The sequence below is a fragment of the Panulirus ornatus genome, chromosome 2 (assembly GCF_036320965.1).
Source record: "Panulirus ornatus isolate Po-2019 chromosome 2, ASM3632096v1, whole genome shotgun sequence".
Taxonomy (NCBI): domain Eukaryota; kingdom Metazoa; phylum Arthropoda; class Malacostraca; order Decapoda; family Palinuridae; genus Panulirus; species Panulirus ornatus.
The window spans coordinates 23,047,270-23,061,650 of record NC_092225.1 but is presented as its reverse complement, the minus strand read 5'-3'; the positions used below and the strand labels follow the sequence as shown (position 1 = coordinate 23,061,650).

The 14,381-nt window shown below is 38.9% G+C and overlaps 1 protein-coding gene across 4 annotated transcripts in view; it reads left to right on the top strand.

Annotated features, from left to right (window-relative positions):
- spel1 (DNA mismatch repair protein spel1) overlaps positions 1 to 14,381 on the top strand; it is a 78,693-nt gene that overhangs the window by 41,463 nt on the left and 22,849 nt on the right. For all 4 annotated transcript variants that reach the window (XM_071671484.1, XM_071671494.1, XM_071671473.1 and 1 more), the window contains exons 6-14: positions 4,941 to 5,083; positions 5,412 to 5,525; positions 9,228 to 9,395; positions 9,613 to 9,801; positions 9,978 to 10,227; positions 10,889 to 11,036; positions 11,497 to 11,602; positions 12,226 to 12,340; positions 13,843 to 13,988. In XM_071671484.1, the coding sequence (XP_071527585.1) occupies positions 4,941 to 5,083; positions 5,412 to 5,525; positions 9,228 to 9,395; positions 9,613 to 9,801; positions 9,978 to 10,227; positions 10,889 to 11,036; positions 11,497 to 11,602; positions 12,226 to 12,340; positions 13,843 to 13,988 (1,379 nt within the window). The remainder of the gene's footprint in view (positions 1 to 4,940; positions 5,084 to 5,411; positions 5,526 to 9,227; positions 9,396 to 9,612; positions 9,802 to 9,977; positions 10,228 to 10,888; positions 11,037 to 11,496; positions 11,603 to 12,225; positions 12,341 to 13,842; positions 13,989 to 14,381) is intronic.

Below are 14,381 nucleotides of genomic sequence, written 5' to 3'. Positions count from 1 at the left end.
AGTGATGAAACAGGTAAACACTTCTAAAAATATTGAAAGGAACATTCAGTGTTCTCTTTGTAATTTTTTTTATGTATTTTGTATATAACAATCATTTGTAGTCAAAAACATGTTAAGAAACATAACTTTTGACTTAAAGAGATGGAAGGATGGAGTAAACAGGGTTTTGAGAATATCAATGCTTAACAATCTGTTACAGGTTGAAGTAGTAGGTAGGATTATTAGGTAGAAGTATTCAGTAGTTGCATTAGGTAGGAGCCTCTGCAGACACTGCCCTCGAGTTGTGCTTGTGGCCTGTTAAGGGTGAGGCACTAAATGCTAAGAAGCAGCACTGGAGTTCACTAGTTATTGAGACTATATTGCTATGGCCATTCCCTTGAGGGAGTTCCATTTGGGAACAGGCATCAGAGATATAGATGTAGTACATTCTGTGAATAGAATGAATTGGAGTGATGTGGTATGTAGGAGGCATTGTGCTTTCATCAAGCATAATGAGGACTATTGAAGCATTCAAGAAAAATCATGAAACTGTGTGGGGTTAGACTGTCTGGTTTCATTACTACTGGAAAGTAAATGTGTGCTAATGAAACCATATTTCATTTATTCGTTCTGTTACCTTGCTGAGGCAGGAGAGGCAGGGATGTACATTAAAAAAGATATTTTCCACTATGTGGTATGGGGTAAGCTTTTTGAATTTTGTGATAATACCATTATTCTATTGCTTTTGATGGTCTAGTGTTTTGACTTGTGATGTCCACTGAAAATACATCTCTTAACCTCTGAATACATCACTCCTGTTCCATTCCCATTAATTGATGGTGTTCGTATGTGAACCAGTTAAAGTAGCATAAAATGTCTCTCTAGAATAGTTTTTATTATAGCTTGATTTATTCTGTTGATTGCTTTTAATCTTAATATGTTTGCTTTTACTCTTAATATGTTTGCTCCTCCTCGAAGGCTCAGATTGGGGTGTTTAAATGTGTGTGGATGTAACCAAGATGAGAAAAAAGGAGAGATAGGTAGTATGTTTGAGGAAAGGAACCTGGATGTTTTGGCTCTGAGTGAAACGAAGCTCAAGGGTAAGGGGAAGAGTGGTTTGGGAATGTCTTGGGAGTAAAGTCAGGGGTTAGTGAGAGGACAAGAGCAAGGGAAGGAGTAGCACTACTCCTGAAACAGGAGTTGTGGGAGTATGTGATAGAGTGTAAGAAAGTAAATTCTAGATTGATATGGGTAAAACTGAAAGTTGATGGAGAGAGATGGGTGATTATTGGTGCATATGCACCTGGGCATGAGAAGAAAGATCATGAGTGGCAAGTGATTTGGGAGCAGGCTGAATGAGTGTGTTAGTGGTTTTGATGCACAAGACCGGGTTATAATGATGGGTGATTTGAATGCAAAGGTGAGTACTGTGGGAGTTGAGGGAATAATTGGTATACATGGGGTGTGCAGTGTTGTAAATGGAAATGGTGAAGAGCTTGTAGATTTATGTGCTGAAAAAGGACTGGTGATTGGGAATACCTGGTTTAAAAAGTGAGATATACATAAGTATACGTATGTAAGTAGGAGAGATGGCCAGAGAGTGTTATTGGATTACGTGTTAATTGATAGGCGCGCGAAAGAGAGACTTTTGGATATTAATGTGCTGAGAGGTGCTGTCTGATCATTATCTTGTGGAGGCGAAGGTGAAGATTTGTATGGGTTTTCAGAAAAGAAGAGAGAATGTTGGGGTGAAGAGGGTGGTGAGAGTAAGTGAGCTTGGGAAGGAGACTTGTGTGAGGAAGTACCAGGAGAGACTGAGTTCAGAATGGAATAAGGTGAGAGCAAAGGATGTAAGGGGAGTGGGGGAGGAATGGGATGTATTTAGGGAAGCAGTGATGGCTTGCGCAAAAGATGCTTGTGGCATGAGAAGCATGGGAGGTGGGTTGATTAGAAAGGGTTGTGAGTGGTGGGATGAAGAAGTAAGATTATTAGTGAAAGAGAAGAGAGAGGCATTTGGACAATTTTTGCAGGGAAAAAATGCAAATGAGTCGGAGATGTATAAAAGAAAGAGACAGGAGGTCAAGAGAAAGATGCAAGAGGTGAAAAAGAGGGCAAATGAGAGTTGGGGTGAGAGAGTATCATTAAATTTTAGGGAGAATAAAAAGATGTTTTGGAAGGAGGTAAATAAAGTGCGTAAAACAAGGGAGCAAATGGGAACTTCAGTAAAGGGCGCTAATGGGGAGGTGATAACAAGTAGTGGTGATGTGAGGAGGAGATGGAGTGAGTATCTTGAAGGTTTGTTGAATGTGTTTGATGATAGAGTGGCAGATATAGGGTGTTTTGGTCGAGGTGGTGTGCAAAGTGAGAGGGTTAGGGAAAATGATTAGGTAAACAGAGAAGAGGTAGTAAAAGCTTTGCGGAAGATGAAAGCCGGCAAGGCAGCGGGTTTGGATGGCATTGCAGTGGAATTTACTAAAAAAGGGGGTGACTGTATTGTTGACTGGTTGGTAAGGTTATTTAATGTATGTATGATTCATGATGAGGTGCCTGAGGACTGGCGGAATGCTTGCATAGTGCCATTGTACAGAGGCAAAGGGGATAAGAGTGAGTGCTCAAATTACAGAGGTATAAGTTTGTTGAGTATTCCTGGTAAATTATATGGGAGGGTATTGATTGAGAGGGTGAAGGCATGTACAGAGCATCAGATTGGGGAAGAACAGTGTGGTTTCAGAAGTGGTAGAGGATGTGTGGATCAGGTGTTTGCTTTAAAGAATGTATGTGAGAAATACTTAGAAAAGCAAATGGATTTGTATGTAGCATTTATGGATCTGGAGAAGGCATATGATAGAGTTGATAGAGATGCTCTGTGGAAGGTATTAAGAATATATGGTGTGGGAGGCAAGTTGTTAGAAGCAGTGAAAAGTTTTTATCGAGGATGTAAGGCATGTGTACGTGTAGGAAGAGAGGAAAGTGATTGGTTCTCAGTGAATGTAGGTTTGCGGCAGGGGTGTGTGATGTCTCCATGGTTGTTTAATTTGTTTATGGATGGGGTTGTTAGGGAGGTGAATGCAAGAGTTTTGGAAAGGGGGGCAAGAATGCAGTCTTTTGTGGATGAGAGAGCTTGGGAAGTGAGTCAGTTGTTGTTTGCTGATGATACAGCGCTGGTGGCTGATTCATGTGAGAAACTGCAGAAGCTGGTGACTGAGTTTGGTAAAGTGTGTGAAAGAAGAAAGTTAAGAGTAAATGTGAATAAGAGCAAGGTTATTAGGTACAGTAGGGTTGAGGGTCAAGTCAATTGGGAGGTAAGTTTGAATGGAGAAAAACTGGATTAAGCAAAGTGTTTTAGATATTTGGGAGTGGATCTGACAGCGGATGGAACCATGGAAGTGGAAGTGAATCATAGGGTGGGGGAGGGGGCAAAAATTCTGGGAGCCTTGAAGAATGTTTGGAAGTCGAGAACATTATCTCGCAAAGCAAAAATGGGTATGTTTGAAGAAATAGTGGTTCCAACAATGTTGTATGGTTGCGAGGCGTGGGCTATGGATAGAGTTGTGCGGAGGAGGGTGGATGTGCTGGTAATGAGATGTTTGAGGACAATATGCGGTGTGAGGTGGTTTGATCGAGTAAGTAATGTAAGGGTAAGAGAGATGTGTGGAAATAAAAAGAGCGTGGTTGAGAGAGCAGGAAAGGGTGTTTTGAAATGGTTTGGTCACATGGAGAGAATGAGTGAGGAAAGATTGACCAAGAGGATATATGTGTCGGAGGTGGAGGGAATGAGGAGAAGTGAGAGACCAAATTGGAGGTGGAAAGATGGAATGAAAAAGATTTTGTGTGATCGGGGCCTGAACATGCGGGTGGGTGAAAGGCGGGCAAGGAATAGAGTGAATTGGAACGATGTGGTATACCGGGGTCGACGTTCTGTCAATGGATTGAACCAGGGCATGTGAAGCATCTGGGGTAAACCATGGAAAGTTGTGTGGGGCCTGGATGTGGAAAGGGAGCTGTGGTGTCGGTGCATTATATTACATGACAGCTAGAGACTGAGTGTGAACGAATGGGGTCTATGTTGTCTTTTCCTAGCGCTACCTCGCACACATGAGTGGGGAGGGGGTTGTTATTCCATGTGTGGCAAGGTGGCGATGGGAATAAATAAAGGCAGACAGTATGAATTATGTACATGTGTATATATGTATATGTCTGTGTGTGTATATATATGTGTACATTGAGATGTATAGGTATGTATATTTGCGTGTGTGGACGTGTATGTATATACATGTGTATGTGGGTGGGTTAGGCCATTCTTTCGTCTGTTTCCTTGTGCTACCTCGCTAACGCGGGAGACAGCGACAAAGCAAAATAAATAAATATATATGTTTGCTGAATATGGATAGTCCAGATTTTATTTTTAGAATCAAAAAATTTCAAATATATAGGATACGAGCCTTTTTGGTGTAGAAATTAGCATTACTGACCATGTTTCAGACAATCCCAACTGGCTTAGGCTGGTGTGTGTTTGTATGCACACACATTTAAGAGTAAAGACTTGGTACACATATACAGATTAAGAAACGGAGCAGCACGTGTTTAAAATTCACTTCATTGTCTACTTATATAGTTATCACAAATGCATTTGTACATTGCTCATAGTTACGATTTTATGCTTTACATAATCATTATGTAGAAAAAAGATGTCATGTTTTGTTTAGTATGTACACATTTTATTATGAAATTGTGGTATTTTTACTGAAAAGCATATTGAAAGCATTTTCACTACATTATTAATGTTTAGGGCATGTTAGTAACAACCTTCTGTTGCCTTTGGAGTTCTTTAATTGTTCATAAATTTCACTCATGGGTATTATTTCTGATTTTAAGCATGTGAGTGATTAAAGTCTTAGTGCATGCCATTCTGTTTAAAGGTGTTATTTATGAACCTATGAATAATTTAGCAACTTACTCAGGGAATAACAAACTGGAATCAGTGGTACTGAGCCGTCTGAACTTTGAGTCACTTGTGCGGGATCTCTTGCTGGTGAAACACTATAGAGTGGAAGTGTATAAAACAAAATCTTCTGGGAAAAATGACTGGGAGGCTGAGCACAAGGTAAGTTTTAATGCTTTTGATCACTTAAATAAGTTACTAGGCTGTCAGAGACTACCTTTTTTGCATGGAAGAAACATTAATGTGAATGTGATTGATTGTACTGTAGAATAATGTTGCGCCCAGAAGTAAAAAGTAAACATGTTGACAGTTGTAATGTTTCCAATGTGGTTAGATGAGAGTTTCATTCAACAAAGGATTATTGAAGAACTATGTTTATTATCAGGATATTGAACTAAGAGGGAAATTTATTTTAGGAGTGAACGTGAAATGAACCAGTATCTAGCATGATGTTTAACTAGTACTCATTAGAACAAATTCTGCTCTTCAGGCATCTCCAGGCAACTTGTCTCAGTTTGAAGAGGTTCTTTTTGGTGCTAACAACGAGCTTACGGTTACAACAGGTGTTATGGCAGTCAAGTTGGGCACAGAAAATGGGCAAAGGGTAAGAAGTTTGATTAAGTGCTTTTTTATATGTATTTTGAATATTTATTATGTTTTCTTTTAGGGAGGAAAACATGTTTTTCTGTTAAAAAAGATATTACTAATCTTTGTATTTTCTATTATGTATTATTATTATTATCTGTTTATGAAGGAGGGTGGTCTACAGACGCAAAGTCCTGCCCCTTATCTCTCTTTTCTTTTCATATAGATTTCTGAATATTCTACTAATATTACATTTACTTCTTCTAGGATTAGCTTATGTTTCAGGCATACAACTCTTATGCAGAAGTGCTATCCACATACTTCTGTACACTTATGTTGCCTGATTTTCATCCATGCTAACTTGTTCTGTATTTTTCTAGTGTCAGAGTACTCTTATGTTAAGTTGTCATGGCATTTTAGAATTTATGTATTTATTTGCTTTGTCGCTGTCTCCTGCGTTTGCGAGGTAGTGCAAGGAAACAGACGAAAGAAATGGCCCAACCCACCCCCATACACAATGTATGTACATACACGTCCACACACGCAAATATACATACCTATACATCTCAATGTACACATATATATACACACACAGACACATACATATATACCCATGCACACAATTCACACTGTCTGCCTTTATTCATTCCCATCGCCACCTCGCTACACATGGAATACCATCCCCCTCCCCCCTCATGTGTGCGAGGTAGCACTAGGAAAAGACAACAAAGGCCCCTCTCGTTCACACTCAGTCTCTAGCTGTCATGCAATAATGCCCGAAACCACAGCTCCCTTTCCACATCCAGGCCCCACACAACTTTCCATGGTTTACCCCAGACGCTTCACATGCCCTGATTTGATCCACTGACAGCACGTCAACCCCAGTATACCACATCGATCCAATTCACTCTATTCCTTGCCCGCCTTTCACCCTCCTGCATGTTCAGGCCCCGATCACACAAAATCTTTTTCACTCCATCTTTCCACCTCCAATTTGGTCTCCCACTTCTCCTCGTTCCCTCCACCTCCGACACATATATCCTCTTGGTCAATCTTTCCTCACTCATTCTCTCCATGTGCTCAAACCATTTCAAAACACCCTCTTATGCTCTCTCAACCACGCTCTTTTTATTTCCACACATCTATCTTACCCTTACATTACTTACTTGATCAAACCACCTCACACCACACATTGTCCTCAAACATCTCATTTCCAGCACATCCACCCTCCTGCACACAACTCTATCCATAGACCACGCCTCGCAACCATACAACATTTTTGGAACCACTATTCCTTCAAACATACCCATTTTTGCTTTCTGATATAATGATCTCGACTTCCACACATTCTTCAAGGCTCCCAGGATTTTCGCCCCCTCCCCCACCCTATGATTCACTTCCACTTCCATGGTTCCATCCACTGCCAGATCCACTCCCAGATATCTAAAACATTTTACTTCCTCCAGTTTTTCTCCATTCAAACTTACCTCCCAATTGACTTGACCCTCAACCCTACTGTACCTAATAACCTTGCTCTTGTTCACATTAACTCTTAACTTTCTTCTTTCACACACTTTACCAAACTCAGTCACCAGCTTCTGCAGTTTCTCACATGAATCAGCCACCAGCGCTGTGTCATCAGCGAACAACAACTGACTCACTTCCCAAGTTCTCTCATCCACAACAGACTTCATACTTGCCCCTCTTTCCAAAACTCTTGCATTCACCTCCCTAACAACCCCATCCATAAACAAATTAAAGAACCATGGAGACATCACACACCCCTGCCGCAAACCTACATTCACTGAGAACCAATCACTTTCCTCTCTTCCTACACGTACACATGCCTTACATCCTCGATAAAAACTTTTCACTGCTTCTAACAACTTGCCTCCCACACCATATATTCTTAATACCTTCCACAGAGCATCTCTATCAACTCTATCATATGCCTTCTCCAGATCCATAAATGCTACATACAAATCCATTTGCTTTTCTAAGTATTTCTCACATACATTCTTTAAAGCAAACACCTGATCCACACATCCTCTACCACTTCTGAAGCCACACTGCTCTTCCCCAATCTGATGCTCTGTACATGCCTTCACCCTCTCAATCAATACCCTCCCATATAATTTACCAGGAATACTCAACAAACTTATACCTGTGTAATTTGAGCACTCTCTTATCCCCTTTGCCTTTGTACAATGGCACTATGCACGCATTCCGCCAATCCTCAGGCACCTCACCATGAGTCATACATACATTAAGTAACCTTACCAACCAGCCAACAATACAGTCACCCCCTTTTTTAATAAATTCCACTGCAATACCATCCAAACCTGCTGCCTTGCCATCTTTCATCTTCCGCAAAGCTTTTACTACCTCTTCTCTGTTTACCAAATCATTTTCCCTAACCCTCTCACTTTGCACACCACCTCGACCAAAACACCCTATATCTGCCACTCTATCCTCAAACACATTCAACAAACCTTCAAAATACTCACTCCATCTCCTTCTCACATCACCACTACTTGTTATCACCTCCCCATTAGCGCCCTTCACTGAAGTTCCCATTTGCTCCCTTGTCTAACGCACTTTATTTACCTCCTTCCAGAACATCTTTTTATTCTCCCTAAAATTTAATGATACTCTCTCACCCCAACTTTCATTTGCCCTCTTTTTCACCTCTTGCATCTTTCTCTTGACCTCCTGTCTCTTTCTTTTATACATCCACTCAATTGCATTTTTTCCCTGCAAAAATCGTCCAAATGCCTCTCTCTTCTCTTTCACTAATAATCTTACTTCTTCATCCCACCACTCACTACCCTTTCTAATCAACCCACCTCCCACGCTTCTCATGCCGCAAGCATCTTTTGCACAATCCATCACTGATTCCCTAAATACATCCCATTCCTCCCCCACTCCCCTTACTTCCATTGTTCTCACCTTTTTCCACTCTCTACTCAGTCTCTCCTGGTACTTCCTCACACAAGTCTCCTTCCCAAGCTCACTTACTCTCACCACCCTCTTCACCCCAACATTCACTCTTCTTTTCTGAAAACCCATACAAATTTATATGTAGGTATCATTTTTTTTCTTGCTTCATTGCTGATTCCTGTGTTAGTGAGGTTATGCCAGGAACAGGAGAATAGAGGCCACATCCACTGGCATTCATTCTCTAGCTGTTGTGTCATGTGCCGAAATCATACTTTCTATTATTCTTTCCTCCAGTTTTGGCAGTTTGAGAGCTTTTGTCCTGTCTTCATAGCTTGTTTCATTGTGTGTGTGTAAGAAAGAAAGAGAAAAAGATTTTGTGAATATGCATACCCATTTGTGCATGCTAGGAGTAAATGCTATAATTGTAGGGTTCCACCTCTTTTTACCTTTACATTTGTACTGTATAGATGGACTTTTCTAGTCTTAACCACATTCACCTCATCATAACTTAGCCTATTCCACCAATCTGATATTCTGTTGTTAGAGAAAGAGTACATTACATTTTTGTTCATGTTTAACTTGGTGTTTATTTTTGTTGTTTGGTTGTGGCATCTCTCTGAAGTATAAAGAATTAGGTTGATGTTGTGTTCTTGAAATTTGAATATGGTTATGAGTATTAGCAGATTAAGGACATCTACATGTTCCTGCAAGTGTGAAGACCAAGATGACAGCTAGAGTTGATTATGCACCATATTAACATGAATATTATTGTTTTTGTCAGATGGTTGGAGTTGGGTATGTGGATGTGAATGGTCGCCTGATGTCTGTGTCAGAGTTCAGTGACAATGACACATTTAGTAACCTGGAAGCATTGATAGTACAATTGGGACCTCGGGAATGTCTTATCCCCTCTGGTGATATTGGCCCTGATGGTGCCAAGCTCAAGCAGGTGAGGGCAGCTTGACGTATTTTCATGATATTCCCATTAGCCTAAATGCATTGCCTGTGCTTATCATATTCATCAATTAGTGTAAGAGTTAGTAGTCAGTTTATTCATGATTGAAATGATGATGCGCTGTAGTTGAATAATATGTTTTTATGTTTATGTATTATTGGATGTGTTTAGAATAATGAATTTATATATGTAACTGATAATACTTTCAAAGGTGTTGTCTCGAAGTCCACTGCTTGTATCTGAAAGGAAGAGGACTGAATTTAACAATAAGGATGCCGGCCAAGACCTAGGCCGTTTGTTACGTAAAAAGGGTGGAGAAGCGGCCTCTGTTTCTGCACGACCAGAAATGGATCGTACATATGCCATTTCAGCCTTGGCAGCAGTAATAAAGTACTTGGAGGTTAGTACTGGAATTAGAAGTTGTTAAAGTGTCTATGTAGGTCTGACATGTCTTGTAAGAGCATGATAATGTTATAATGTTGTGTCAGCATTTGAATTTTTATTCAAAATACAGATCATTGTGTAAATGAAAACCCCCAAGATCATCATGTACATGAAAAACCTGTACCCTTCTAGCTCCTGGGTGATGAGTCTAACTTTGGACAGTTTTCATTGTCCATGTATGACCTGACCCAGTACATGCGACTTGATAGTGCAGCAATACGAGCATTGCATGTTGAGCCCACTGGAGGAACTGGGGAAACATCTGGTAATATAACCAAAACGCATACCCTTCTTGGTCTTCTAGACAAGTGTCGAACTCCTCCTGGTCATCGTTTACTATTACAGTGGCTCAGACAACCCTTAGTGGATATCAACAAGATTCGTAAGTATTTTGATCATGTTTAAAGTAAGCCTTTTGGTTTCTCTCAGTAAGAAATTAAACAAGTTAACTACCTTTTTTTAAAGTACTTTTACTTTTTACTCACACCTTTCTTCATATTCATTTTATTAAAAAATAAGTTTTCTTAATTTTTGATTGTTTTCCCTTTTAAATTTTGATTCTTTTTCTTTTTGGATACTTGTATGCTTGTTTTTGTTGATACACACCATGCTTTTAACTATTCTTTTTGAGCTCTGTTTATACACACTTTGCCCTCCATTCATATTTAGTTCATTACTAAAAATATTGTGAGGAACATGTTAAACAGTTACACTAAATCAAGTTAGTTACCATCTTACCGAATTGTTTCCTTGATATCTGTACTACTACATTTGCATTGTGGAGGATTATGTTAAGTGGGATTACATGTAAAAATGTATGATTAATGGGAAACAGTATGGTATACAAATGAGAATTGAGCAGTGATTGAAAGATAAAGTGGAATCAATAAAACTAGGCTAAACACTAAGTGGGTTTTATTGTGAATGTAATGTAAGTGGAAAAGAAATTGATAGAGCAACATGTGTTTCTGACAGTAGTGCTTGCATGAGCAGATGTTGCTGAGGATGTACAAAAATCATTCTTTATTTGGTATCTTTTGCAGAAGAACGACAAGACTTAGTAGAAGCTGTTGTATCATCAGTGGAGCTGCGGCATAGTCTTGGAGAAGAGCACCTTCGTCGTATTCCAGACTTGAATCGCTTGGCACGTAAACTGGCACGCAAGGCAGCGACACTTCAAGATTGTTACAGGTACATAGATAAGTTTGGATTGCGATGAGTTAATTGTGTTGTGTACGAATCACTGCTGAGAACATCCATTCTTTGCATTGCAAGCATGTCATTAAATATTATAGTAATTGCTAACTTTACCTTGTGCACCTTTCGTTTTGGGTTAATGATATCCATAGGGATATGGGAGAAAGACTTTTAGGTAGAAACCTCTGAAAATGCTGTGCTAGGGTTGCCTTCTGCCAATGGCCTGTTAAGGGTGAAGCACGAAAGGCCAAGAAATGGCACTGGAGTTCAACATTTATGGAGACTTTTGCTGGCCACTCCCGTGATGGTGGGATTTGGGCTTGAAAAGTAATTAATAATTGCTGGTTTAAACTTTGTTGCTGCACATCAAATGGCATTCATGGTAATTGAATAGCCATTATCATCAGAATATGAATATGGTTTAACATAATAAATTTTTGAAATTTCTTTACAGATTTTATCAGTGTGTTGAGCGTCTGCCAAATTTGTGTGAAGCAATTGCAAAATATGATGGCCCTCATGTAGCATCTCTTGCTGCTGTCTTCACAACTCCTCTCCAGGTAAACTTTATTGTTTCCAGTCATTTAGATGATGTTTATTTAGTGAAATTGAATTGGTCATGAAGATTTTTGAGAGTGTTGGTTAACTGAAGGTTATGGTATTGTATTTTGAAGTAATCTGTCCTTGTCTTCATGAAAACTGCTGCATCTGACTTGACCTTTGCATGTTCCTCTGAATAAAAGTGTGCATTTGTTTTGAGTATAGTTTACACTTTGCTGATGTTCCTGTCAGAGCAGCACATTTGGGGTGAACATTTATGTAGTTGATTTCAGTTAAAGCCGTTGATTCCCAAAACTTTTTTTCATTATCATTTAGATCAGCCTTATGTATATTTTTTTTAACAAGTCATACTTGTATGGTTGAAAATCCCTAGTCAAGCAAAATTGATTCCCTCAAAAGGTACATCTCTGTATGCACTTGATGCACACCATATAAATGGGAACTAAATAAATTCTAAGGGATTGGTGATTAGAAATTAGTCATATCTTGCTACTTCTTAGGAGTATTTTTCTTTATCGATTCTCAGTGTTCCTGTTAGTTTCAGTTCACTTATTTATATTCATTTGACTTACATTTGAGGATAGTGTTTGTATTTACTGAGAGTTTTTTCTGTTTCATAAAGGAGTTGATATCGGATCTGTCAAAGTTTCAAGAAATGATTGAAACCACTGTTGACATGGAACAGGCAAATCAAGGGGAGTATGTCATCAAGCCAGATTTTGATGATACCCTAGGAGGTAAGAAAACCCAACTAGTTATTTTGATTTTGTTTAGGTAGAATACTTTATTTTGGAGATGGAAGATAGTAAAAAGATGAGAAAGGTATTTCTTGTGAAGAAATTGAAGACATATGGATGAGTGCCTTTTAAGTTAGTATGGTCATACAGGAGATGATTGGTCTGTAAAAATCTCTTGTAGTTTAGTTGAAGATGCAAGAAGAGGTAGACCTCTGAAGTAATGTGTGGGTATGTTTAAGGAAAGATCTAGAGTGTAGAGGTTTTTCAGGTTAGGGTTTTGCCAGAATGATATGTTAAGTATAACAGATGCAGTTGATGTCAAAAAAGAGTTTGTCAGTTTAATATATTGTACATGAGGAGATGGGCGCATGAAATATAATCTGTTTACACTTGATCCATATCGTGTAAATTGGAATGAAGTTGAAGGTTGTGAACAGATAGAATGATTGCATGAGAAATCTTGGTGTAGGAGATCTTAGTTAATTAAACCAGCCATGACTAATCAGTTATTGGTGATCTTGGATTAAAATGTTTGACTAATAATGTTTTTCCCATTTAGGATTTGTAGAAAATTTGGTGACTTTCTTTTGAAAGCAATACTATCAGTGTAATTACTTGTAACTGGTAAGATGGCATAACCTGCAATGACTATTTTTTCACACTTAATTTACTTTCCTGCTTTAGCAAGATAGTGTTAGGTTCAAATGATTGATTGCCTCACATGCAAACATCCAGTCTTTAGCTGTAATATTCTGAAACCAAGCCTAGCATCCACATCCCACAGACTGTTGTGGATGAATTTATAACCAGTGGTTAAAAGTTATGATAATCCAAGTAATCTTTCATCATGGTAATTAACTGCAGTTAGCATGTTATACAGGGTACATTAGGTTTACTCCACATAAGTTTGGTTTAACCTTAGGGAATATGGCAGATGATAGGTTGGTGAAGGTCTGCTTTGGTAAGATTGTGGGTGCAGGGAGGAGAGATAGACAGCAAAAAAGATAGGCTTCCACAGTGAGTCCATTGCTTTCGATGAGAAGGTTTTGGATGGAAATACTGGGGAAATGATTTTTTATTGGGTGCAGTAAAGAGAGTAAAGGCTAAGAAGCTGTAGTGGAGCTCACTAGTTGTGGAGAGACTGTTGCCATGGGCACCCTCTTGAGGGAGTACCAGGCGGGATCAGGCATCAGAGATATAGATAGATAGATAGACAGTAAAGTCATTTTCTGTTGGGAACATGTGATTGGAGAATTTAAGTCTTGCTTTAAAGAATCATCATGATGTGCAGAGAGTAAAATATAGAATTCCTTTTATCAGCTCTCTGGACATGAATTTGAGGATGTGTGAGTGACTTAAGAGGTTTTATGAACTTGAAACACCTTATATGATTAGTGTTGGAGTTTGATGTTTTATACTTCTATGAGCTCATTTCTAATGCAGATGGTCAAGCATATTTAAAAACCATATCTAATTAATGAACTTTACATACTTTTTTCTAGAGCTACGAGAAACGATGAATAATTTGGAAGCAGACATTCAAAGTCAGCTGAGGAGGGCTGCAAATGATCTTGGTCTCGATGCTGGAAAGAGCATTAAATTGGAGTCCAATACACAGCTTGGTTACTTCTTTAGAGTCACACTCAAGGTAATGAGTTCAAGTTTACTTCTTGTTCATATTAAATCTGCAGACCAAGGATAAAAGCTTGTCATGCTTGTGCAATTTACACTTGTTTAGTTTCTCTCAGTCTTCCATCAGTCATATGTAGCTTCATTTATTATTATTGAATACAGAACTTTTTTGAAACATTAACCTATTAACTAATGTTCTTTCCCACCATCAAAGTTTCTGCTTTTCATGTTTTAAAGTGTATTTTTAACCTTACAAAGTTATTCATTTAAAAATATCACTTTAGAATTCTAAGTACGATTTGTTCACTTGTTTCACTCTAATGATTGCGTGTGTGTATTATTTCCTCGTCCTTCTCAGCACATACGCTCCTTACTGCCTCTTGTAGCTTTCCTGACACACCATATAATC